Consider the following 27,965-nt stretch of genomic DNA (forward strand, 5'->3'; position numbering starts at 1 on the left):
GGAGGTGAACACAAGGAGGACCTGAAAAGGGGCAGTACAAACTAGCCATCACACACACACACACACACACACACACACACACACACACACACACACACACACACACACACACACACCGGAGCAGTGGGGAGTTCAGGTGAGTCTGCCATCAGCTCCACAGCTTTAACTGAGTTTCTAGAGAGGCTGCTGAAGAGACGAGTAATTTACAACAGCGACTGGCATTGTGTAAAGAGCTTTATCACCTGTTGAATCGTAAACTACATCCTTGAAGCAACCTAGCTGGCTTTAGGTAGCCAGCTGTAGCCACAACGTGTGACTGCCAGAGGGAGGAATGCTTCTGAAGTTGATCTTGCTCTTAGATGTAAATATTTGGGTTGAATTAAATGAGGATGTAACTTATTTTCCTCTCTTGTTGCCAGTGGTCTTCATCTGTTCCCTGTTAGGCTTGTGTACGCTGTTCTTTGTCCTGCCTGTGTGTGGTTCTTATGATGATAAATTTGAGCAGCATGCTGTAATAGTAGAACGAATATCCGGTGCTGGAGTATCTTAGCGACTGTAATGACTTATACATTAAGCAGAGGTTCCTGTGCTGAGCATCTGTCACTGACCTGTGTTTGATCTGAGTGTTTATTTGCTGCCATAATTTGCAAGCTTGGATGTTTAATGGTACTTAAGGTTTATTTGATACAATGGCCCTGAAAAGTATTCAGACACGTAAAGCATACTTAAAAATGTATGAAAGTCTGTGCATTATATACAAACAAATCATCATACCAAGTGACATTTATTTTAATGAAAGATTTCACAAACACATTTTTCAAGCAAAACATTTCACACAAAAAAGTTTGTAAGGTTTTAAATGATAAAACAATAGACATTTGTACAAATTTGAGTATTTTGGTTGTCAAACTTTGTGGAACTTGCTAGATACCATTGCAAATCACCCCGAGTCCTCACTTATATGGTATTTATACGTTACACTATATACAGTATAATATTTTAACCTATTTTTAAGATTAAAAAATTTCAGTTTCAAAACAAATTTCCATCAAACTGATATGTGTAATCTTTTTAAAACAAAATACATCAATAAATCTTAAATATTTAGAATTTTTAAATATTAGTTTTTTAAAGATTACTTTGAATTTAAATGAAATTTAAATATATAATAAATCTTACAATTCAATTTTTGAGTATAGTTGGTTCAATGTACTTGCAAAAATGGCTCAAAAGGGTGAAGTTAATTCTGAGAAAAAGTCTTAAATGATTTGTTTGCAAGACATTTTATGTATCGTAAATGTAAAAAAGTGTCCAAATACATATAGGGTCAATTTAAATGGATCTACAAGAAGCGTTAGTGCTGTATTAATTTATTTATTTATATATTTCCAGAGTCAATAGTAAGTTACCTCTTTTTGTGTTTGTGGATCTTTACTTGGTAACATGAAATGAAAATGAAAATAAAAGCTACTTGTGCTCTGTTATAACAAATAACCATTGGTTAATTTATCACAGAGCACCTTGTTTTTATTTCCTCTACTTGGTATTTCTCTACAGATGCTCTACTGTACTACTGAATGAAGAACTGCACATCTAATGTGAAGTTGCTCAGTGACATGCCAGTTTTATCCATAATTGATATGCGGGCCTGCTATGTACTTAACAGTGCCCTTATGAAGCAGGCACCATGACTCTAAACCTCATTGAAGTTTAAAACTAATGGTGTTTTTGCTGTCTGTCATCAACCCGTGCAAGCCAAGGCATGCTGGCAATCAGAAGCTTACTGTGAATTACTCTCAAAGAATGCCAAATGTAGAATGCAACCCCCAAATTATTTTTCAGGCCACTTACAGGTGCTTGAATAGGCCTTTGTGCTATAGGAGACAGGTTGAAGAGCAGGACTTTTCATTGTGCCATGGCATATGTTTAAAGGATCCTGCCCTGAAAGGCTGTAATTGATCTGGGACATTATAGAGACCTGTTGGGCCTGCTGTGTCAGGAACCGTTTATATTCACTATCACAGCTCATATAATGCACTGTAATGGATATAGCCCAAATGCACCAAAATTCTTCTGGTACCTGTCTCCTGTTGCCTTAGGACTGATAACGCATGGAACACAAACTCTAGATCTCGTAATGCGGCTCATTATGTTGGCATATGCACACAGGAATGTCCCAACTGCATTGGAATGACATAAATAAATGACAACAAACAATTCGCTTATACCTGAGATATGTGTGGGAGCAGTACAGGAAGGCTGTTAATATCGTAATGTAAACTGCTGGAAAATGAACAGATGATGTAAAGATATGTGCTGTAGAATCAGATAAGAGAAACACATTCTGACACCTCCAGCATCAAGATCTATCATCACATGATATATGTTTCCCAGGTAGTTCTTGGGATTTGCTGCTTAGTTCAAATGCTTTGAATAACTAGATTTCAGAAGAAAATTTAAGTGGTGCTTAGCCAAGCAAAACTCAACGCCACAATGCTGGGGTGCTCTAGGTTGTTGCTAGGTTATTGCTAGGTGGATTCTAGGCTGTTTTAGGTGGTTGCTAAGTCAAAATATACCACCACCAAGCCTTTATGATACTGTATTCTAATCCCTAGATAAGGCATAAGTCACTGATTTTCACTGTTTTATCGTAAGTCTGATCTCTTTGAAAAGTAATAGAACTCCTCTCTTTAACAAGCTGCATGATATGTGATATCATTCATGTCAGTAGCAAAAACTGTGTGGAAAAAGTTGCATGCCGAACTTTAATACCTACGGTTAGGGGTTTGTTCCCAAACCTAAATTCGTACAGACTGATCTCAATGAAATCAGAAACCATAGGTTGACTTGTCTTAAGCTAAAATTGGTCTGTGCTTACCTAAAAGTGAAACACTGCCCCCAGTGTCCAAAGCGTTAAGTGTTGTTGGGCATATATGCACGTCTGAGCTCCATATTCTGGGTGAAATGTCCACAGAGGGGTGCCAAAAGTGAGTTGTGAGGTGGATATTCAGCTTTACAGGAAGAGGAATGCATATTTTATAAACTGTACACCCCAAACTAAACCAAAACTTTAACTTTTAACCACCAGTGAGCAAAGACACTTACTACCACCACTGGAGTCACAAGTTCAAATCCAGGGCATGCTGAGTGACTCCAGCCAGGTCTATTGAGCAAACAAATTGGCCAGTTACTAGGGAGGGTAGAGTCACTTGGGGTAACCTTCTCACTGTCGCTATAATGCGGTGGGGCACGTGGTGAGATGTGCGTGGATGCCATGGAGAATATTGTGAAGCCTCCACATGCGCTATGTCTCCACACGCGCTCAACAAGCCATGTGATATGATGTAAGGCGAGACACTACGCCACCACGAGGACCTGGAGCGCATTGGGAATTGAGCATTCCAAATTGGGGAGAAAAGCTGAGAAAAAACATAACCACCAGTGGAGATAAAATTTTACATTAGAGAAAAAAATGCATCCTCCGAATCACACTCATCACTGTTTATGCAAATGTAATTACTTCCTGGTTTTAACGTGGGATCCGAACTCGGGTTTCCCACAGTGCTGACGCAATGCATGTGCCGATGAAAACATGTCTGATAGAAGATGCCGCTTGTCGCTGTGTTGGCATAATGTGGCCAATTCTAGGGTACCGGAAGTATTGGAAACAACATGCTGACCTCACACTTAATTATGTTGATCCATAACCTTACCTTTAAGTTTTAGCAAACAAGCAGCACCACTAACAGCGCCACTGTCCACAAGCAAAGAAGACAAGTGTGTTTGTGAGAAGATTTTGTGGGCGAGAGTGTTTATTTTGTTGAGTTGATTGTCGTTATTTTAAGGGTGGCTGGGAGGACACGAACAGTGGATATCTTCTTTATAGCTTGAGTCAACTGTTGGAGTGGGCATGACATAAACTCCCAAACACAAACACACAGGGGTCAAGCTAACCACAAGGAAAGTGAGACCACTCGTTTGTCATGTGTGTTATTAGTTTAAACGGCATTTGAAAGGGGCTGATTAAGATTAATGGGGTCTAATTTCCTCATGTGACCCTTGGCCCTGTTGTAGCCTACAGGATGTGAGAGAAAACACTCAGCTGACTGAGCGATTCAGTTCTTGAGAGTAATTTGTGCTATGTGTAACCTTGCCAATTAACACATTGTCCTGTTCCAACATGCAGGTTTTATTGCAAGTAATTTGAGAGCATGCTTACAGTGATGCTTAAGTTAAAGCCTTTCCCTTTAAAAGCAAATATCATAACGGCATTTAGCATACATTAAACCAAATCATTTATGGTGACTCCACCCTAACATCTTCAATATCATGACATTTGTAAGCCTTGAAATTAATCAGTTTAATCATTCAGGGCATTTGCATGCACAATCTCACACCAGTTGCTTAATAAGCCATCAACGTGTAAGATCATGTAAATCTTTCAAATGTTTTTTCTTTATCGCGTTATTTGCTTATGAACATTTTAAACAAAAAAACTATTTTTGCCCAGACTTCGCATTGCATGTAAACTCCTTTAATGTTTTTTACTGGCTTAACCAATGTGTGCAAGTATTTATATTTTGTATTTGACATTAAAAGCAGAGAATATTCAATGATTTCAAACCTCACCTAAACACGTTTTTATTACGTTGTGGACATTTGTAGTGTATTGGTGTGCTGAGCATAAAAACGAAGGTCTTGATGGGATCTGCATAACTCTTTTTTATTTCTTGAGGGATTTTGAGGGAAAATCTGCAGAATTTTGGAAAAAGTATTTAACACGCCGATAGTATAATGTGTTAAATGGAGCTTTGAGTCATACAAATATTTAAAATGTCTTTAGCCAAATAAGCATTAACATTGAATTTTCAGATTCTGCAAAAATCTCTTGGTTTTTAGTTTCCCGCCTCACATTTCCAGCGTCCAGTCTCTACAAATTTGGACTTTCCTTCCTTTAAATAGGTTTTTTATTAAGTTAAATCTCATAATTTGGCAACACCTTTTCCTCTCATTATCCTGTCTCTTTGATATTAGTCAGGAAAACCACAAAATATGCATTGTTTCAACTACGCTTGTAGAAAATGCAATTCATTGCTCCCAATGACTTGGCAATGGGCGGGGTGTCATTTTCACAAATGATATCAAGTGTGCTGAGCCAGAGGACATACCCCTCCTTCATTTAATAAAAAACTGATGTTTCAGGTTTAACTAGTTCTAGATTGCAAATGTATAAACATGTTAGTTTTTTCTATTATACTATTTATTTTTATGAACGAATTAGTGGTTCTCAAATGGAAAGCATAATGCCCTTAGAATCAAACATTAAAATGTAATATAGTACCATGAACTGTATTGACCCAACAACAATATGCAAAATGATTAACAATATCTGAATATGAAAATGGACAACTTTGTTATTTACCATCCTAACACATGGGACAAACACTTGGCCATGGAAAAAGATATGGGAAGCATTATCTCCTCCCTTATCGAAAGTTGATAAGCTTATTTTTTATTTTATTTTTTTTGCTATGCAAACTTCTTACAATTATATGGTCAGTTGTATTGTATTATTTGCATGGTTTTCCCCAGCTGTCCGTGAGCCTATCAGAACATACCTGCCACCCATTTTTGAACCACTGCAATATAGCATATGCTCTTCTGTTGATTGACCATTTATACTTTCTATGTTTCAGGTAGTAGCATTCCAGAGGAAGATCAATCAAAGCAACATTAACTTCAGAAGCTCAGCCAATGGCCTTTCATTTGAGCAGCACAAACACGTAGAGGTTAAGACATTAAACCCCGTCTGGATATACCATATGCATTCCTGAGGAGTCTCAATCTGACCTAATCTGAAGCTAGTAAATAAACTAAATGTCATCTCTGATTGTGGGTTAGAGATCATATGGCTTAGGAACATACCCTGAGAGAACCTATCAGTATTGCAGGGCTATAGAATGAAAACTACAGAAACCATCTGTTTGTAATATAAACATATGGATTGAACACAAGAAAGCCTTGCTTGCACTTTTAGTCCCTGAATGATTACAATAGCTCCAGTCAGAACATTTGGATGACCTTTTGACTGAACTTTTTGTTCATGTGCCAATGAAACGACAGAGAAGCACCAAGCACTGCCCTTCCTCTCGACATTGTTGAAATGTTTTAAGAACAAGGGGTACGCGTGCCTTTAGAGAAATAGTCTGTCTCTGAGAGACTGCGATAAACCGAAGGGTCATGTTTTGGTGACTGGGACTTGAAAAAAGAAAGAGCAATATCTGGATCAGTGATCGAACACAAATAGACCAGTGGATAGTCTTCAAGTCTTTACCGGATTTGCAATAGAGCATATCCCAGTTGTGAAATTTTCTTGGCACTTTTCCATGGGAACTGCTCCAGAGTGCAATGACAAGCAGCTCCAGGGAGGTCTTGTTAGAGTTTGAATAATATTGTGTGGATTGAAAGCAAAAGTGCATTTTTCAGTTCTTCACTGGGCGGTAGCGGGACTTCTTCGATGATTACAATGAATGTCCAGCAAAATGTAGAGCTCTAGTTTCACTTTCATCCTTGCTTCTTCACACGTTGTGAGGCATAAAACAAGCCGGAGGATCCCAAAACCACCCCTTACATGCCAAACTTTCACAGCAGAGAAACAGAAAGCTTCTGTCACACCCAGGCAAGCGTGCAGGCAAAGAGGGAGCTCAGCAAAAGGAGAATTTTTACCTTGACGGAGGAGCACAACCAAGCTTTGGAGCAGGGATGGAGTGTAAGCATGAGCCGGTAAGGAGAGGGGACAGCTGGGGTGGGCCTACTGCCACAACATACTCCACTCGTGACAAGACTGGTGCAGAGAGGTCCCTGGAGGGAACCGACTTGAAGAAAGATACCCTGGAGAGGCATAGTACTAACATCTTGCATAAAGATGACTACTGTGGAGTTAAAGGAAAGCCAGGCAGAACTTCTTGCATTGGCCAGATGGAACTGAAAACAAGTAAATATTTTCTTCTATTTCTTGATTGCAACTTTACATTTAAAAAAGTCAAAAACTATATATAACACTGGAGTTGTAAAAATACCTCTTGTACCACTAGAGTGTTAAAAATGTCAGGGATAATGTACTGTCATTGTCACAAAATAAACCCAGAGAGGGTGATCTGGACCCCGAATCAGCTACTTAACAAATACATAAATAAATCGACATGAAACATGTAATTGGGCTTAAATTATTATATTATGTAAGAAGACAGAGACCCTGAAGTGATACAAGTCATGAAATAGTAAATTGGTTGCCTGGGATGATTGTACAGTTTAGTGGTCCTTACACAAAATGTTTGACTACATAGTCCCACGATTGACCATTTAGAATGAAGTATTACAGAAAGCCGTGTAATAAACCATACAGAAAAGACCTGCATAGGTCAGAATTATTTTCCACACTAGCTCAGGCTGGTTTAGTACTGGACAAGCTAGGGGAGTAGCATGACCTTGTTGTTCACCACCAAAATGTATGTGACTGTGGCAACATTTTAGCAAAATTACGTGGTTTATTACATGTATCACTGCAGTCCCGAGGTAAAATGTCCACTTTGTTAAATGTTCTTCCAAACATCAATATTTAAGTTATTTTTTAATCTAAATCTCCACTTTTACTTTCACTTCCCTTTTTCTTCTTCTTCTTTTTTGTGTGATTCACATACTTTTGCATATCGCCGCCTACTGGGCAGGAAGAAGATAGAAAAAAGGGATGGATAAAGCAAAGGAAAATAATAAATTAAATATTTGCACAACAACCCGGTAGGTGGCGATATGCACTTAGAATACGAATCGGCAAAAAACAGTGAAGGGCTATTTGGAAGTAGATTTATAGAAAAAAAATTATAAAATATATATTTTTTTTATATTCTTAAATATTGATCTGTTTCTCACCCACACCTTTCAAATTGCTCCTGAAGACATGGATTTAACCACTGGAGTCATATGGATAACTTTTATGCTGCCTTTTATGAGCTTTTTAGAGCTTCACATTTCTGGCAGCAATTAACTTGCATTGTGTGGACCAACAGAGCTGAAATATTCCTCTAAAAACCTTCATATTTGTTCAGCAGAAGATATATACAGCTCTATCGAATATGAAATATGAAATCAACAAAACCTACCATCCTACCCCAAACCTTAAACCTAAACCTAACCGATACATTATTTTGTGGTGCATCTATGACACTTTTGACTCACAAATCGACTTGCTTGCTCTTTAGGGCTTGTACCCTTGCCCTTTGCATCGAGAGTGCAATGCTTTTTTTGGTCACACTTGAACAAAGTTATAAATTCAGTTGATATATATGCAAAAGTAAAAATTTACTAACTTCATTTCTTACAAGTCATGCAGTATAGTAAGAGTGTTTTGAGTCATATGAAAGCAGTGATTGAGGAACAGGGTGAAAAGTGTTTATGAACTGATAATCAGATCTTTAATACTTGTGATATTTGTGAAAGGGAATGAAGGTAATTGTTGTAGCGCCTCTAGTATCCATTTCACTAGGAAACTGCCATGATAGGTGTAATGAAGCATGTTAAAATTATTTAGCAAACTTAGAGTTGCTTTATTCGACAAGAATTTGGTTGACCAGCAGTCTTTTTGGTGATGCTGGTATACCAATGAAGTCAATGCTTAAGCAGCCTGGTGAGGATACTAGCAACCAGTGACCATTGCAGGGAAAGGGGCAGAAGGATAAAAAAGAGCACTGGTTTTTATTTATTTATTTATAATACTTTTAACAAGTAGTAATTATAAATACTTAACTAATTTATTTGCTTTTTGAGTATATATTGTACATATTTTTTTTTTTTTTACATTTTTCCTTTATCACAAATAAGAGCCTATTCTGTTATATTACTCACAAAAAGCACCATGGTACTACACTTGATTATTTATTTATTTTCAGACATGGTCTGTGATTAAGCCTGTGTTTATGACATGTTCCAAAGTAAATTGCACCCCTGCTGCCCCCGTTCTGTGCTTGTCAGTGCTAGCATCCACAACTCAATATTTCCTGGTGACCAGCTGTACTGGTCTTTTAAACAGGGTATTTAAACTGAATTATAGAGACACTAAAAGCATGTCTTGTATGATAAAAGCATTATAAATGGCTATGCGTCATTATAAATAGGCAATTTTAACTACATATGACAGATGTGAAGATGATGGAGACATTACTGTTCCCTAACTGTTTAGACATTAGGGCTTACTAAACCCTCATTACACATTTGTTTCCTGCAAATACAGATGAGCTGTACAGTGACTTATTCATACCAACTGACCATAAAGTTAAGGCTTGTGGGAAAAGTTATCTGGAAAGAATGCAAAATATGATTTGCAGATGACCAAGCACCCACTGCAAGTAGGCGGCATTTCACACCAGTGCCTTGCTAATGAAAAGTCAGACCCATTTCAGATGGTCCTTAACTCTTAACTGTAGCTGTTAATGCAGAAATTTAAGAAGTTCCTCTAATGTTGTTACAGCCTTAGAAAGAGTGTAACATGACAAGAGGGGAGGATGTGGAGAAACTTAGTGGAGAAACGTATTATATTGGTTTAATCTGGCTTTTATGAAGAGAAGCAGAACAAAATGTCAGCATTTTCTTTCTCTTTTGCTTTCCGTCTCTCTCTCTCTCTCTCTCTCTCTCTCTCTCTCTCTCTCTGTATGGAATAATATGTCCACACAGCATCATAGTTTGATGGGATACAGAACACACAATGCTTACATGACTTTCTAGAATCCATTTCCAACTACTGATTGCATGAAACTGCTAATCATCTTCAGGAAAATGATATATGCATTCTATTCCATGATTATAATGTATTTGCTTCAACACAGCAGTTCAAATGAAAGGCAAACAAAAAGGGGGAACATTTTACAATAGGGTTCCATTCGTTAACATTGGTTACTGTTAACAAATGGAACTTTTGATTTTTAAAATGTATTAGTGTATGTTGAAATTAACATTAACCAGGATTCATATAGTAAATGCCTTAAAAGTATTGTTCATTGTTAGTTCATGTTAACTAATGTTGTTAAATAATGTTAACAATTGAATCCTTATTGTAAAGTATAACCCAAAAAGGAAAATGACTTCATCATATACACACTCTCATGCCATTCCAAACCTGTATGACTTTATTCCTTCTGTGGAACATAAAGGACAATTTGATTGTGATGTAGCTCTTAAATCAAATATCGCACCATTGACAAATAATGATAATAACAGTGTGTCAACATTGGATCACAAGACACGCAAGAGCATGTTCGGCACCGATGTTGTCAAATGGCATCAATGCACCTTTTTTGTAGTCCATAAATGTTTGTTTTAGTCCATTTTAGTGCTTCGGTCTGTGAATAATGACTTTTCTACTTCAGAAGACTTGGAATGTGCCATGTGGACTATTTTTATAGCTTTTTTTGTTTGTTTTGTTTTTGTCATTTTGGAGCTCAACAGACCTAGTCCCTTTTCACTTTCACCAAAAGAGCAACAAGTACATTCTTCAATATTTATCATTGTGTTCCACAGATTTGAAACAATGTGAGGGTGAATGATGACAGAACTAAAGATATATATATATATAGGAGGGGAGATTCTCCCAGAAGAGGCTTTGTGTACGTCACAGTGATGTGCAACTGCATATTCATGACTTTAACATGTTTACTCACTCCACTCACAGGAAAAGTGTAATTTTTCCCATCCCCCTAGTGAACCATAACATCCGATAGGGGAATCTGACCTGTGATATACAACCCCAGGGCGGCCAAGGCCCAAATCCTCAAAGTTTAAGGGAATTTCTTTCCTCTGTCAACACCGAGGGGGCTACATAACACAAGCAGAACACTGCCAAAGAAATGGGAAAATCCTTACATTCCCTCCATTTCTACCGCTCCATTTTGTTGAAAGAGGAAGTTCCTGTCCTTCCTGATAAGTTAAGCATGATGACTTTGAGTCAGGTATGGATCAGCTATTAAGCAAGCAAGCCTCTGTGGTTTGAACTGAACTCCACCCTAAAAAGTGTCTATTCCCCCAGCCCAGCATGACAACACTCTGACACCCAATCCTCTAAGAGATGAAGCATAATTTCTGTGCATGACACTAAAGAAATGTAGACACTTAAATTAGTAATGAGGGAAAAAGAATGGTTCAGTGCATGTTTATCTAACAGTCACCTTTTAGTATTTCAACATCTGTCCTTCATTGTAATGGGAAATAATCATTACTATTCAAAGAACCTCACATTGATGTGCCCCCCTCCACACACATTCCAACTTGTTCATAAGCAATGATCTCTGGTAATGAAAACAGTGAAAAGAGAGTCAATTTGTGGTTATGAATTAAAATGAATTAGGATGAATATGAGTAAAACAGAACTCTTGACTCCGAAACTCATCAATACACAACTAAAAACTGCATTTGAGGAAGATTGGAACTATTTGAGAAGACTGGGGTTGTCACACTCCAGTGAATATTTCTTAGGGTAGGTCCATTTCTGTATTGGCAAATACCATTTAGTGCACTGTCTTATAAAAAACGTCTCTCATCCTCCTTGCTACAGGTACTTGTATGACAGCACTTGTATTACTACTGCCTCCGTAGGATGATTAGCTTCCGTTGTTCTCCACATTTTTAAGTCACTTTGGATGAAAGCATCTGCTAAATGAATACATGCAAATGTAAACTTGAAGACTCGGCTACACATTTGCAGATGACCAAGCTATGAAAAATTTCCACTCATATTTTCCTATGGGAACCTGTCATTAGAAAGTCTGAATATACTGTAAAATAATTATGATGAACAAACAAATTCAAAGATAGACAAGGCATTTTGGCCAAAAGATAATAATGAACTGTATATCATTGATGAAATTAAACATATGTGACAACCTGCCCCGACAGAAAAATGTGACACCCTGCCCCAATTTGATATATTTTCACAAAAATGATATATATCACCATTAGTTGGCACTTGGTTTAATCGTGTATGCCAATGTGATTTTATTGTATTTACTTGTTTAACCAACTTTTGACTGAAATTCTCTTTGTTCCTGAGAGGACAACTGTGTGACAACTAGCCCCGTATTCCCCTATTCTCCAATTTATAACTATTTAATGTGTGGTGTATAAATCCAAAGAAAAAAGAAAAGAAAAAGAAAAACAGAGAAGGGACTAGCCTTTTCTATGCAGCATCCAAGTTCTTTTTTTTTTTTGCCTTTGCTTAAAAAAACAAAAGGGAACAAACCCTTGTCCAGTGCCCCAGCCTGCCCGCCTCGTGCTGGATGCGCATTTGGAGCAGCCGACATGAAATCTGATCTGAGCTCACACAGCTGAAGGGGGAGTGAAACAGATGAAGTTAAATTAGAAAAGCTTGTGAAGCAGCAAGAAAAGACACTGTATGCAGAGTTAATAAAGGGAAGAAAAGGGAAAGTTATACGCAAATTACAGTAAGTCTGACCGACATGTCTATTAAAGTTTAAAGGTGTCACTTGGGCAATACAATGAAAGCTTAGGTTTGTGGCATGTGCTGATGTTAAATAAGTTCTGAAACTTGTTGACAGAGATCATATTAGGAAGACATATGTGATGCGCTTGCCTCTTCTTCTGCGTGGTTAAAGTGGTGACGTGAGCAATATTTTGCAGTAAATGCAGACTGATCCAGAAGCAAAACTATTTTATTGCTGTTTGGTTTGTCTTATCTGGTATTTTTCTCTCTCTCTTTAAATTAAGAAAAAGACACAATGACATTTAATTTATTTTGTAACTGTCCTAAGTTCAGACTGTAAGTGTTTGACTTGCTCTTTGTGGATATGTCTTGTTTGGTACATATTAATACAACTGTTTTTTCTGGTGATATTTATTATAAGTAGAAATCTAAATCACTGAGTAAGGTCATAACTGTACATATTAACCTGGTTGGCTCTAATGTGACAGGGAGATTTTTTCCAGGTTTATTTCTTTGAAAGAATAAGGAACATGCAAGCTGTGCATCAGGGTATTTTGCTCATCTGCAAAGTATTTTTGGTTTGAAGCAAGTTATTATAAAGGAAAATCCTTTTGAAAGTATTTGGAAAAGTACTTGAAACATCAACGAAAAGGAAAGAAAAAAGTTGAATGTGTTTATGGATGATTATGGAATTTTGCTCTAGGTTTATAAACAGCAGATCCTTTTAAACACAGTAAAGATGAATATCTATAAAGAAGGAAAAAGAAAAGCACAGTGCTGGAGGTTGTGTTGCTTGGCCTGTTTAATTTAAGAGTTATTTTTGCTGGTGGAATAAAAGGCAGATGCGCATTATCAATGCCCTATTATAGTTTTATGCTATGTGATATAAAAGCTCCTTTGAGTCTTGCAAACCTGCACATAAAACAAACTGTGTGAGATTTGGAAATGTTGGTTTTAACTACCTGACAACTCAAATGGGGCTCTGGCAAGACCAAGACCTGCCTGCTTAGAGAAAAAACACTCTCAAAATTGTTTGTATGTTTTATACCAAGTTTGAGTTTGAGGATAAAAGCTGAGAGCCACCTTAGGGGAAACCTACAGTGATTAATTCAAAGGGCTATTAGGGAAACAGATTGTGTTTATGTTGTACAGGTTAACCACACTTATATTAGTTTAGCCATTCAGTATTCTGACAACAATGACGTAATTGTTCCTCAGGATGTGATGGTTTGGGTTTGAAAGTTTTGTTTTATGCTGTATTCTTTTTTGTATGAATTGCAAATACCCTAAGCAATACACTTTTTATTTACTGAAACTTTAATGTTATATTGTATCACAGAAACAAACGTTGCAGGTCAAAGTTCAAGCATATACAGTAAATATATGACTCTGTCCTGTAAGTGATGATGGAACGGCATGAACCTGTCGGGATGTCAGCATGAATATAAACCAATGGCTCCAGTGCCTCTCCAGATATCGTAAGGCACACTGCAGTCTCAAGCGGGGAATTTTCTCGGCAGTTGAGGAATGCTAAGGGAGGGACTAGAGCCTGTGGTGAAGGAAATACTTTCTGCTACTTCGAATGGGGCTTTTTAGCCCAGTCAATAAACTTTTTCCATTTTCAACAAACAGATGTCTGTTTTAACACCCCCAAAACTGCAAATATAAAAATTTCAGTATGTTTACAGGGGGCTCTCGGAACGATAAATGTGTGAAAACTTTCCATTGCCCACAAAAGATTTGCCGGCAGGCAGAGTGAATCACAACATACTGCAAAGATAATTATTTTAAACAGAAATCCCTAAACTTCATACAGTCTGTCAGTATTTCTCATAAGTCTGTATTAAAAAATGAATTATAGGATTTTGTCTTTGTGAAGCTGTAATTATTTGATTACTTAAGACAAATATACTTTTGACTTTTAAGATGATTATATTCCTGTGGTGGCGGGGACATGGTTGAGCGTTCGTCCGGTAATAGAGAAAGCAGTAAGGGTGCACGCACCTGAGACCTATAATGTCTAACACTTGTTTCTGATAGCAGCAAGCACTGGGGATAGCGATAAAAAGGGACCACACCAAAGACGAGGGAGAGAGAGTGTGGGGGAGAGAGTCCTCTGCCATTTGGATGGCCTCCTACAGCGATGCTGGGTGGTGGAACTGGACCCACTACACCATTCCCTTTGGTAGACGACGGATAAGCTGGTCCAGCACCAAGACATCGATGACTCCCTTGGCATCGAGCCAGCAGCCACTTCTGGCAGGTGTCTCGGAGCTTTTGAGTGAAGGCAAACGGGTGGCTGCATCCATCCATCTTCATTGAACGGAAGAGTTGTCGGTTGCTCCGGGCTGCGACCTACAGGATGGTATTCCTCAAATCATCATTCACCAGGAGACTTGCTGTTTGTTGTTGTTGCGCCACGATTTGATCTTCCCCGGACAAAAAGATCTTGGCCATCCGCTTGAACAGATCCAGGAAGGCCTCGGGATCATCTTCTGTCCCCATCTTCATGAGGGCAACTGGGGACATGGGGGCTGCTGGGTCCATGGTCAGTGCCGAGGCTTTCTCCTGGTGTAGTAGGCTCCAGATCGCATGCCGGTCCTCTGCTTGAGCTTGGAGAGCCTCCTAGAATCGGTGATCCTGGTCCTGATATTACTCATGGTGCATACTGGCGAGGGACTTGATAACTTCTGCCAACTGTGAGGAATCAATGACAGCATATTTCCTCCAATTCTCCCAGGTTTTGGCATCAGTGTAAATATTAAAGGAAGGGAGGACACAGGAAACTTGGGCTTCAACTCAAAGGTATAACTTTTAATAAACCAACTCGAAGGGGCCTTTCAGCATAACACTCTTTAGCTTAACACACACAGTCTCTTTCAGATGGGTAGCTCTCTCTCTCTCTCTCTCTCTCTCTCTCTCTCTCCCTCGTCTCTGGCGTGGTCCCTTTTTATTTTTCTCCCCAGTGCTTACTGTAATCAGAAACACATGTTAGACAATGTAGCGCTCAGGTGTGTTCACCCTTACTGTTTTCTCTCTCTCCGGATGAGCGCTTGACCACGCCCCCGCCGACACAATTCCCTTTTCATTATGGCTTTAATTGAAAATTATACAACTCACAAATGTTTGTGACTGTAATGAGATCGTGGAATAAAATGTAGGCTAAAAATAAGCTAATAATTGCCCAAAACAAGTCTGTAAAAGTAGTTTAGTCACATTTTGTTTGCAAGGATGGAAAAAGTGATTAAACTCATATGCACCAGAAACCATTAAGTGTATTTTAAAATAGTAGAAAACGCATCATAAGACTTGTGTTTTACATTTACCTCCTAGCTTTGTTGAGCAACCCTTCAGTTTTCTTTGAGAACTGAAACACAATACGAGTCTTGCAACTGGGAAGGCCACACTTAAAGGGATATTTAACCTCAAAATGAAAATTCTATCATCATTTACTCACTCTGGTCACATGAAAAGTAATAATAAATAATACGCAATGGAATAAGCGTAAGAAAGCGTATAAGTTGACTTGTACAAAATGAAAAATGAATGATCACAAATCACAAATTTTTTAAGTTTAACTACTGTCCCAAACCTAAACCTAATATTTAATTTACCACAGAAGAAAGAAACCATCAGGGCTTTGAACGAGTTGAGAAAAGCTAATTACAAGCCATTGATGTACATCAGTCGTTTACATTGAACATATTTGGCTAATATTTTAAATATGTATTAATGCACTGATCTTTCCATTCTTAAAATAAAGTGCTGGATTGGAGGCTTGCTAAAATTGGATGGCTGTATTGTATTGGTCTCTATGGGGATAAAAGTCACACCTTTTCATATAAGCAAAGTCGTATGCTATCTTACGATTTTGCCATTTCGTACTAATTATTACAAATTAGTGCCGTCTCATATGAGTTCTCATGACATGAGACTGTGTTGAAATGATCCAATTAAGCTGTGAATATGATATTTATTATAGACACAAAATTTGGTTTTCTCTTATGGAATTTTTTTTCTGTTATTGCAGACCTCAGTAGAAGTGCCAGTTTGTCTGAGAAAGAGCTGAAGGAGGCCCGGACCAAGAGTCAAATCATTGCTGCTCAGCTCCAAGCCAATTCCAACTCTAAAGGCGTCCAGCTGTTCAACCGTCGCAGACAGAGAGTGAATGCTTTCACACTTGTGAGCGTTGCAGGAGGGGGATCGGAGGAATCCAAGAATGTAATTGATTCACCTTCTGACAGCCCACTGACATGGGACAAACAGCACTCAACTGAGGAGTTGCACAAGGAGTTGAATCACAGGAATAGCAAGACAAACCACAGGTGGTCAGCTGGCAGAACCTGTGGTACTAACCGTGTCATGGAGGATGCTTGCGAGGTTGCATGTGAGGATGTAGTGGAGGAGATTGGACAAGAAAGACAATTTCTCCCTGTGAATGAGAAGGATGAGGAGCTCTCAGAGGAGCCTACAGAAGCAGTGAAAGATAAGATTACTCTTAGAAGTGACAATACCTCTGCTGTTATAGACAGGGCTGTTCACATGGAAGCAGGAGCAAATGGAGTGCACACTGACTCAGTAGACTCCAATAAAGAAATCACTAATGGATTCAGTATGCAGTGCAATGGAAAAGTATCCAAGACAGTGACAAAACAGCTCTCCATCATAAACCGAACAGCTCGGCCATTTTTCTCTCCAACAACAATAGGCTCAGAGGCAGTAAGTCCAGTGATGGACATCCCTTCAGCCCCATCCTATGACTCTCCATCTTTACCTGCTTTCCAGGAGCCACCTATGGCAACATACTTTGAACCACAACCTTCAGATTGCTCAGAACCACCTTTCCCAGTGCACGCAAGACCTGCTTTCTCTCTACCACCTCCACCTTCATATCCAACCCCTCCACTCCCCACCTACTCCAAGCCTCCTCCTGATACATCCCACACTCCCTCACCACAACCTTCTTCCTACTATATACGCCCATCTGCCCACAGACCAACATTTGTTCCTGAGCTCTTAAGTGAAAAGAGGTCTATGAATCCAATTAGGACAGGCATCCTTGACGAGGGTCGAATTCGCAGAGGAACCCGTAAGTCGATGTTTACATTTCAGGAGAAGCCCAAACTGGCTCCAAATCCTGAGCTCCTCTCATTGGTGCAGGGAGCCGATAAGAAGAAGCAGAAAGCCCAGCCAGATGCAATGCAAGAGGAGGAGCTTCTGGCTCTTGGAGCCGAAGCCTCAAACTTCCTGGCCAAGGAGGAGAACGTTCACAAGGAAGCTTCGGTGCCAGAGTGGGCCTCGAGTTTGAAGAGCTCTAGGACACATGCCAGGATGGAGCACAAGCCTGAGCAAGCCCTGACTAATGCTTCGGGGAAAGGAGCGGAACTGTTTGCCAAACGCCAGACCAGAATGGACAGGTACATTTATGAAAACAAGGAGCGGCGGAGATCTCCTTCTCCTACCATGTCCTTACCTCCTTCATGGGTGTATCCATCCAACATGCCTGGTCGTGTCAAAGCCATTGTTAACACCTCCAATGTAAGTACACAGATTTCAAAGACGCTTCAAGCTCAGCAGGCCACTCATAAAAAGACTCTCCCTGCCAAAAAACCAGCACCCACTCCACCTCCAGAGATACCCTTGGAGAACGGCTGCACTAAATTTGAGATGGAGCTGTCGAGACATCAGCCATACCAGCTCAACTCATCCCTCTTTATCCTCAACCAAACAAGAGATCCCTATAGCACTCTCCCAAGAGCTGCCCCACCTCCTAAGCCTGTCATTACATGTAACTCCTTCTCCAGACAAACCTCCCTTCCTGCAAGTTCATTGCCATCACCATACAGTCCTTCTGCTGCTTACAGGTCGGCTCATTGCTTCTCTCCTCCCATCACACCACTCAGTCCCAGCACAGTGGGTAGCATCAGTTCCCCTGTGTCTCCATTAGCTCCAGAAGGCGTGGACTCACCTCGCTCTGGTACTCAAGCTTCACGACCCACCTTCTCTGCCAAGAAAGTTGGTATCACCCCACAGGTGTGGAAACCATCTTCATTCTTTTAATCCTTTCCATCTCTGTTTTTCCTTGCTTAATGTACTCTTTAGACCAAAGTATCATGGAAGGGCGGTAAAAAGGAACACATGAAGCTTACTGGCCACTTAGAAGTAATGAAAGAGCAGGTACAAAGAGAAAGTAATTCACTCTTAGTTTCATACTCAAATCTAGTCTTGTTTATTTAACTCTAGTTTATTTGTTGAGTTTTTGAGTTTGTGGAGGCAATAAATGTCAGGACCTTAATTTACCTAGTAACGGACTTCATTATAATCCATGAACTGGCCACCAGAGGGCCATGAAAAGAACCTTATTGATGATGAAGTTTTATTAATCAAGACAAGGTAGTTTGGTGCAGCTGTATGTTTTTAGAAGTAGCATGCTAGATATATTTTAGGTAAGAGACCAGTGTCTTTTTCCAGTTTTTGCCTCCAAGTTTTCAGGTTGGAGTATGGCACTGTCTCATAAAGCACTTTAGCAGATGGTGTCTTGCCATTTATGATCTACAGAATATATTTTAATATGATTAGAAAGATACAAGAGCCTCTATACTCTTATTTATGGTACCTGTTATTCTCCTTCCTAATTAGTATTGTATGCTGCTCTTTAATTTATGGATGTAGTTTACCGTTTGCATTCTGTGCGACAGTATGTATAGTGTGGTGCGATAAGTTCCAATGTAAACAAAGCTATAATAATATAAGTTAAATATTGTATTTGTCTAACCGTGTGGAGGTGCAGTGAGGTATTACTTTGACCTGACATCAGAAAGTGAAGTAATAATTTTTTGCTTGCAAGTTTTATGTTTTTCCTTTTATTCTGTTCTCTTTTAGACAAGTTTGTCTACTCCGCCCTTAATTAAAAAATGAAATCCTCTGTTTCTAATCTGTCTCTATTTTCATACTATTTTATCTTCTGCTGTTCACTAATGTGATATTCTGTATTTGTTGTTTGATTGTATTGATTTTTTCTTCTTTTTAAGCATTCCCTATAATCAGTTGTTTCACAATGTTCAGGAGTATTTCTCCCTCCGTTATGAAGCACAGCCTTTTCCCCCACACAATACTTTTTATCTATACACTTAACAAAACAAATATGTATCACAGAGAGCCGCTCACTGTGTGGTGTGCAGACCCAAAATGAAACTAGAATTTTTTTAACAGCAAATATGAAGTTGCCCTGTGCATTCCTGGCCTGCCCCAATGCACATCTGAGCAAAAACAGGCCCCCGTGGGCTTAAGCTTTAGACAAACGGCCTGACCTACGGCCTCCCTCATGCTTGACAAAACACATTTGCTGGTGAAAACCTACCCAACAGCCTCAACAGCGCAAATGCATATCTCAGTAAAGGTTAGTGGTCTTGGCAGAGTATATGCTAGTAATCTGAAGATGGCATGATATCCCAGTGTGCTGAGAAACTACTTGGACATTGAAAACAGCTCACTGTAATCGCAGAGAGCATGAAAAACCCTGATATTGATAACATCATATCTGAAGTTGCATGCAGTACCACCGGAGGCATTTTAGATGTTTCAATGGTGTGTTTGTGGGCTTGCAAATCATACCCCGACATATGCATTATACATGGCAGTAGCCTGGCAAGCTTGGAAGTTTGGTTTACAAAAACACAGGTATTGTGTGAAACTTTTGTGAAAAGTGTTATAGTAACTTGGGGTGTGATGGTATATTTGTGCCTCTATGCACTACTATTCCTCACAGTCTACATTTATAACAACATGTTAATAAAAAACAAATCATGACATATTATGATGGTGAATATCACAAAAACTACCAGTTATGTTTCACCTAAAATTCAAAAGAGGGAAAATAGAAATGGTATTTTTTATTAAGAAAATGAAGCTGATTTTTAAGACAATTTTTTATTTTATTTTATTTTAAATTGTGACATTATTTTCATAATAATTAAAGAAATGTTGCAAGTTCAATACAAGTTCAACTCAATCAACAGCATTTGTGGCATAATGTTAATTACCAAAAACATAATTTGGACTTTAAACTCGTTTATTAAAATACTTACATAAATTAAATAAACGTGGTTTCAGTAAGGCACCTACAATGAAAGTGAATTTGGCCAGTCCATAAACATTTAAATAAAAAGTTTTATATAGTTCGGGAGGAGCATGTTCATTTAATCCGACCAATCACATCACCAGAGTAAGCGTATATAAACAGCTGCTTACATCCATACTGCGATGATTCCTCCAGCATTTGGCTCCGCCTACTTACCCACGACAGATCATTGCAACAGTTTTGGATGACACACTACTCTGCGCAAAGCATTTGCCCTCATCAGATAAGCTCTTCCATCGCAATCGTTATGTTATTCACCAATGTGACGCAGCAGCCACAATTCATATTTCGTGGCAATGCTGGCTTCCAATTGAACTGTTTGTGACAAGGAGGTGGGCGTGGCCGGGCTGTGAGGCACTAAATCAGCTGATCAACGGGAAAGCGAGATAGAGGGGCGGCCGGAGATGCCGGTTCGGGAGAGAGACACACGATGCCGCGTTGTGTGTGTGTCCTTATGTTTTATGTTGGTTAAGTTTATGTTGACCATTAAACTTTATGTTGACTGTTCAGCCGGTTCCTGCCTCCTCCTTGCCCAACCTTTAATTGTTACAGTGGTGCCGAAAACGGGGAGGGAGGAGGAGGCTGTTGTGGAGTCCTCACCGCTGCCATCCACCAGGAGAGCAGCCACGGCCATCTACCTGGGGATGGAAGGGTTGCTGCCGGCCGCAGAGAGCCGGAGGAACCACGGCTGTCTGCTGAGAAGGGGAGGAGCAGTTCTGTCCGCCAGGGACCAGAGGACTCGCTGCCGTCCGCCAGCAAGGCGCGAGCTGGCATCCAGCAGAGGGTGGAGGAGCGGTTGAGGACCGGGCGACAGCATGTCCGGGGGCCGGCGAGAAAGTTCTTCTCTCTCTCCTCTCTCTGTGTCTCCTCTCACTCTTTCCCTCTCCCCATGCCTCCCCTTGACTCTCCCCAAGGTTCATAGGAGGCGGGGTGGACCACCTGCTGACAGAATGGCCAGAAGGGCATTCAGGCGCCCCGGCCTAAATTGGGTGGGGGAGGAGTGTGACTAGGAGCAGGGCATGCTGATCAGCATGAGAGCGAGATAAAGGGGCGGCAGGAGACGCCAGTTTGAGAGAGACGTACATGTTGTGTGTGTCAGATTATTTTATTTTTTATGTTGTTTTAAATTGAGTTTTACATTAAACCTTACGTTTACCGGTCAGCCAGTTCCCGCCTCCTCCTTGCCCGTCCTTTAACTGTTAAACCATTGTTTTTGCACCGTCTACTGTACTACTCCAGAGATTTCATCCGGTTTCCTACACAGGTGATTCCCGTGAGCCTGATTACCTCGCCATGCAGCTCGTTTAGGGCGTGTTCCATTCAGTGATCATTCCATGCCCTATTCCCTTCGAAGACTTTAGCATCAACCGTGCGATATTTGGAGGGCTAAGAACTGAGGGGCTCAAAAAATGTGGAACTCACTTTTAAGCCTTTTATTATCAGAAATTCCATTTGAATTATCTTCCAACATGACTATCATGATTGTTCTCCCTTCAAAGTGTCCTTCTAAATAAGTTAGTATCTGTTAAATCCAATTCTCAGGCACAAACTTCAAATTATTTTGTATGTCCTCATCAAAACGGTACAAGTCACCCCGTGCCAATGATACAGAGTTAATTGAATTACATGCATTATGTTGGAGAACAAATATCTTCTTAGAAATGCTTTTACAGGGGATTCCCTTTTACGATCCTGGCTCAACTATTCGTCTGTTACCCCAATCACCAGAGCCATTTAATGCTAGGCATTTCTGCAAATGCATGTTTTACATATTACTGTTTACATTATCCGTAAATGTTATATTATCCATACACCCGCCCATCTAGGAAGCAGCAAGTAGTGGTAGCCCTGCTTACAATATTTCCAACAATGTACACCCACTATCAGAGTGCTTGGGTCAAGCCGTTATTCAGCAGAATGTAGATGCCTGCCCAACCTTGAGCCCGGCTAGCCGCAACGTTAGCTGCGGACCAATGCGATCTATTTCAGGTTCCTTTGGCCACATTCACTAATGGCTAAAATACCAACCAACTGCAGCCTAAGCATTTTACCATGCTTCCGCCAAAGCCCATTTCATCTATGCCTCACCGCAGCCATAGCAAGCCCTGACTTTGCAACTGCAAGTCCCTTTCACCTCTAACTCATACCTACCACCCCAATACCTCACCACAAATCCTCTCCTCGGGCAGTGCGCTCAACATTGGCGACAATGCAACAGCAGCGCACCTGCTATTGGCTCAATACATCTCCGAAGCAGAGTAAATGCGGCGTACTTGTGCTGCAACCACGGCATATCTTTCAGGCCATGCGTATAAGCATCACTGCCTCTGTAACCATGAAGTGTTTTTTCAGCTTAATCATCCCATATTATGCCACTCATACCAAACGAACCATTCAGCATTTCAATATTCAATATTCCTACTCAAACACACTCTAGCACTAGCGACTTGCTGCCCGGTTTTGGCTACTTTTGGGGGGGTATTTGAGCTCGGGTCAAGTCTCGAGCCTCGAGCCCTCCTACAGGGACAGCGAGCCAAACACATTTACACTAGCCTTATGGCAGGATTACATTAACTTGTGAACTACTAAAATGGAGTTTATTAACAAAGTTCGGAAGGAGCATGTTCATTTAATTTAAGCATATAACAGCTGCTTAAATCCTTGCTGTGATGATTCCTCCAGCATCCCTCCACCACCCCAAATCCTCCCATCTATTCATTAATAACTCAACAAGTCCAGGGGATTTTTGAGCTCGAGCCCTCCTCCAGTGATAGCGAGCCAAACACATTTACACTATCCTCATGGCAGGATTACATTAATATACGAACTTCTGAAACTCTTTCAAACGTATAGCCACAAGATGTAAACACTATAGATATTAACATGATTTTTATGCTATAATGTTGCTTACTAACCCCATCTTTATTGTCGTTGTCATGAATATGTAACAACATTAAAACCTATAATTTGGTAAATGCTGTAACGCCTGTTATCGCACTAATCTCATGTTATCATGAATAATGTTTTTGTCTTGTGGCTATACTTTTGAAAAAGTATGTATATATATATGCATTTCCATTATAAGTGGCTCACTTTAACAGCTATTTCTGCTTATTTTTTGTGTGTAAAAAAGGATGATTAAAAATGTTTCAACATTAAATGCTGTTGATTGAGATTAACTTGAAGTAAAGACAGAATATTCCTTTCAGAACTTTTAAACTCACTCTTAAGCTCACTCCAAGTCACCTATTCTAATAAAAAACAAACAAAAAAAAAACATAATCCTCAATACTGTAATGCAGAAAAAAATACCAATAAATTATTCAAACTGTAAAGTATATATGTAAGGTACAATTGTAAACATAAATAATTTTAGTATTTAGTATTTTTGCACCATATTTAATGCATACAAATTCTAATAATAAAAAGTTTATTGCATCTGGGCTGGATAATTCCATTTACTGATGCTATAAATAGGTTTCATGTTATTTTTTTATTTTGGGGTGAAATATGACCAAGATATTTCTTTGTGAGATTCACCCAATACATTATTCAATACATCTGTTTGTGTTTGTTTGTATTTTACAAGAATGATACTAACACAATCAAAGTGTTCCTTCACCTCCAAGAGTAATCTTTTCTAATCTTTAACAGATTAAAGAAGAGACCCCGGCACCAATCACTAGCTCTGGCTCCACCAACCCAATGTCCAGGACGTCCAACCTCTCTCGTCATTTCACCAGTCCAGATGTGACCTCCAGTGTGGTCTGGTCCCCCAGCAGCCCTCCTATGACCTATACATCCTCCAGTCCCATCTACAAGCCCACACCAACCCCCCCTTCACCCAGACCCATCCATAAATCCATCATGACATGCCCTTCCTCAAGCCCCATCCACAAGCACATTGCAACCTCTACATCTCCTGGAACCTACTACAAGCCTACGGCCACTTCCCCCATGTCTCCCCCCTGGGAAACCAGGTGCCAGTCCCCAGCCATCACCCAGGACACCAAAGCCAACCATCACCTTTTGGCCAAAAACATCATCAATGCTGCCAAGCGAAAAAACAGCCCATCTCCTGGTGCACTGAGCGGGCACAACCTGCCCATATCCCCAGTGAGTGGCAGCATCGTGCCTTACGAACACAAGCACATCAGTCCCTTTCAACCACGGATGCAGGGCACTCAGTTCCCCAGTCCCTCTCCCACCCGCATGATCCACTCTCCAGTGCGCTTGTACAACACCCGCTCACTCACTGACTCCGATGCCTCAGTTGAGTCAGAGGATTCGGGCCTGCGCTCTCCTGGAGTGCGCACCTATAACACCTGCCCCCGTGGCTGGACCGGCAGCCTGCAGGTGAAGAGGGGGAGCATGCCTGAAGATCTGTAGGAAGCACTTATAGACGATAATACTTCAGCCTGATATTCATTGTAGACCAGGATCCAAAGTATCCCTTATATATTGAATGTAAAGCTAGAGCATTTTGGATTTGCTGAACATGATTAACATTGCAAATGTTGCTATGTGGACTGTGTGATGGAATTGTTACCCGTTAAAGGGTATGTTTAACCACAAATGTCTTCATTTACTCATTAACATGTTGTTCCAAACCCCACAGGGTCCTGATGTTAAAGGGGTAGTTCACCCAACAATGGGAATTCTCTCATCATTTACTCACCCTCATGCCATCACAGATATGATTTTCTTTCTTCTGCAGAACAAAAATTATGATTTTTAGAGGAATATCTCAGCTCTCTAGGTCCATACAATGCAAGAGAATGGTGGTCAGAACTTTAAAGTGCCAAAAATTACATAAAAGCAGCATAAAAGTAATCCGTACGACCCCAGTAGTTAAATCCATATCTTCAGAAGTGATACAATAGGTATGGGTGAGAAACTGTTCAATATTTAAGTCAAAATATTTTTTGCAAGAAATTATTCTCCCTGCCCAGTAGGGGGCAGCATGAAGAATGTGATTCAACAAAAACACAAAAAGAAGAATGTAAAAGTGATCTGTTTCTCACACATATTATATTACTTCTGAAGATATTGATTTAACCACTGGAGTCTTATTGATTAATTTTCTGACGACTTAAGTGATTTTGTTTGAGCTTCAAACTTTTGGCACCCATTCACTTGAATTGCATGGACCACAATAGCTGAGAAATTTTTCTAAAAAATCTTCGTTTGAGTTCAGCAGCAGCACCCCAGGCACAATTTAGTTAGTCTTTCTACACCAACAACAAAGATATAATTTTGCTCAAATTAATTCCCACAGTCACATAATTTTCATGAGATAAGGCTGACTTTGATAATGCTTTTTTATGCTTTATGGACATTTTTTGCACATTCACTTTCAATGTATGAAAAGGAGCAGTGTGAACATTTCTGCCATGTGTTTAAAAGAAGAAAGTCAAAATCTTGAGGATGAATAAATGTTAACTGAACTTACATTTTGCGGTGAAACATTCCTTTAAAATTAGGTTTTGGAATCATCTATGCAGCTTATAATGCCTTATAAAAAAGACATTACATAGATTCAGAAAAGTGTACCAAAGAACTATAATGGTGATTACCAAAGAGAAAAGTAATGTGCAAGATTTTTCGAAGCAGTATTAGTTATTAACCACGTTTTTTAAATGTGCGTCATATAAAAGGGATTTATCCTTTTGCTTTTTTGTACAGTATTGCTTTGACAATGTTTGAGAGTATTGGAATGTGGTTGCACAATGACACAATTTGTAGGTCCGACTCAAGTCAAACTTGGAAGGAAGTGACTGCTTATTGCTGATTGTGAGTCATATTAATGTAATGGTAGAAGGACATAGCAAGGTCTTTACAGTTTGAGAGAGAATGATAGGGATTCTATATAAAGAATCCTATAAAAGGAAGATGCTGGGGATTTGAAATCCAAAGCAGTTTCCATATTAGTTTAGTAATGACATGCAGGACTGAAATAAAATAGCTAGTCATTTTTAACAAATACATCGCACTAGGGTGTGAAATAGGAAAGAGGAGATAATACAAAGCATAAGGAAGTCTATACAGCCTGATTTGACAAGAGGGCAAAATGAGGAGAAGAGATAAACTGAATTCTTGCAGAGATGTATATATGAGTTAAAGGAACAGTACACAAAAAATAAAAACATTCTGTTACCATTTACTTACCCTCATTTTGTTCCAAACCTGCATGACATTCTTTCATCTGTGGAACACAAAAATCTTTTGAATGTTAGCGTCTGTCACCATTCACTTTCATTGTTTGAAAAACAAAAAGGATGCAATCAAAGTGAATGGTGACTGAGGTTAATGTTTTGCCTAACATCTCCTTTTATGTTCCATAAAACTAAGACAGTCGTACAGGTTTGGAACTACATGAGGTTGAGTAAATGTTTGAGTTTGGGGGAATTATCTTTTTAAATTTCACATAGCATTGCAGTTTATCACACAAAAGGGACTAAAGTAATTCTACCTTTAGGGTGACGAGTACTCAGTTGGTACAGTAAGGTAAGGTAGTTGATTTTGTTTTACACATTGCACACAATAAAATATTTATGGGGTACTTTTAAGGTCTATCATATATTTAAACTTCACCTCGGGGGCTATCAGTTTGTCTACAGCATGCATTACACTAGTCTCTCACAAAACACATGGTATACTATGTTTTAGTAAAAGGTATTTCACACTTCAGAACTTGATACCAAATATTCCCTGACGTAGTTCTGAAATCACAGATTGAAATCTGCCTGAGCTCATCACTAGCACTCATGTAAGGATTGAATCTCATGGGTAATTTTTGCTAAGTGTGCTCATGTTGGCATCCACTGAATACTGGATCACAGCACATGAGAAAGTGATTCTCTATGTTGGTACATACTCAACTGTCTAAGTATTTGCATGTAGGCATAGTTTGATTGACAGCTGCTGCAAAGTGACTTGGCACCTTTGGCGAATAATCTCAGTATCAATTATGCTTTACAACCCCTGTGAACTGGTGTGATCCTTCATTTGGACTTCTGGGAGATGTTATGCATGATTCAACATCTATTTCCATTTTCTTTAAAGTTTGATATCATGTTTGAGTAACCAGCCTCAATATTCTCTCTCTTTCTGCAATTCCTTGTAAATTAAATTAATAAACACAAATAAATGATGTCATCTTCTTGGATAAAGGACTATTTTCTTGAAAGCTTTTTATGCTGAAGTACATAAATGCACTCCTTACATTTTGAGGTGCAGGTCATGGCATATATATGAGGGAAAAAAAACACAAACTCATCTTCAAAATGCTGATTTGTTTATTTACCAATGTTTTGGCCTCACAGCCTTTAAACAAACAAA

General features: G+C 39.4%; 1 protein-coding gene across 1 annotated transcript; it reads left to right on the forward strand.

Annotated features, from left to right (window-relative positions):
* LOC127617289 (synaptopodin 2-like protein) lies at positions 1 to 27,786 on the forward strand. The gene is made up of 4 exons (XM_052089242.1): positions 1 to 136; positions 5,697 to 6,994; positions 16,515 to 18,517; positions 24,279 to 27,786. Exons 2-4 carry the CDS (start codon positions 6,763 to 6,765, stop codon positions 25,011 to 25,013), a joined length of 2,970 nt encoding a protein of 989 aa, XP_051945202.1. The 5' UTR covers positions 1 to 136; positions 5,697 to 6,762; the 3' UTR covers positions 25,014 to 27,786.
* Positions 27,787 to 27,965: the final 179 nt, after the last annotated feature.

The sequence above is a fragment of the Xyrauchen texanus genome, chromosome 23 (assembly GCF_025860055.1).
Source record: "Xyrauchen texanus isolate HMW12.3.18 chromosome 23, RBS_HiC_50CHRs, whole genome shotgun sequence".
Taxonomy (NCBI): Eukaryota; Metazoa; Chordata; class Actinopteri; order Cypriniformes; family Catostomidae; genus Xyrauchen; species Xyrauchen texanus.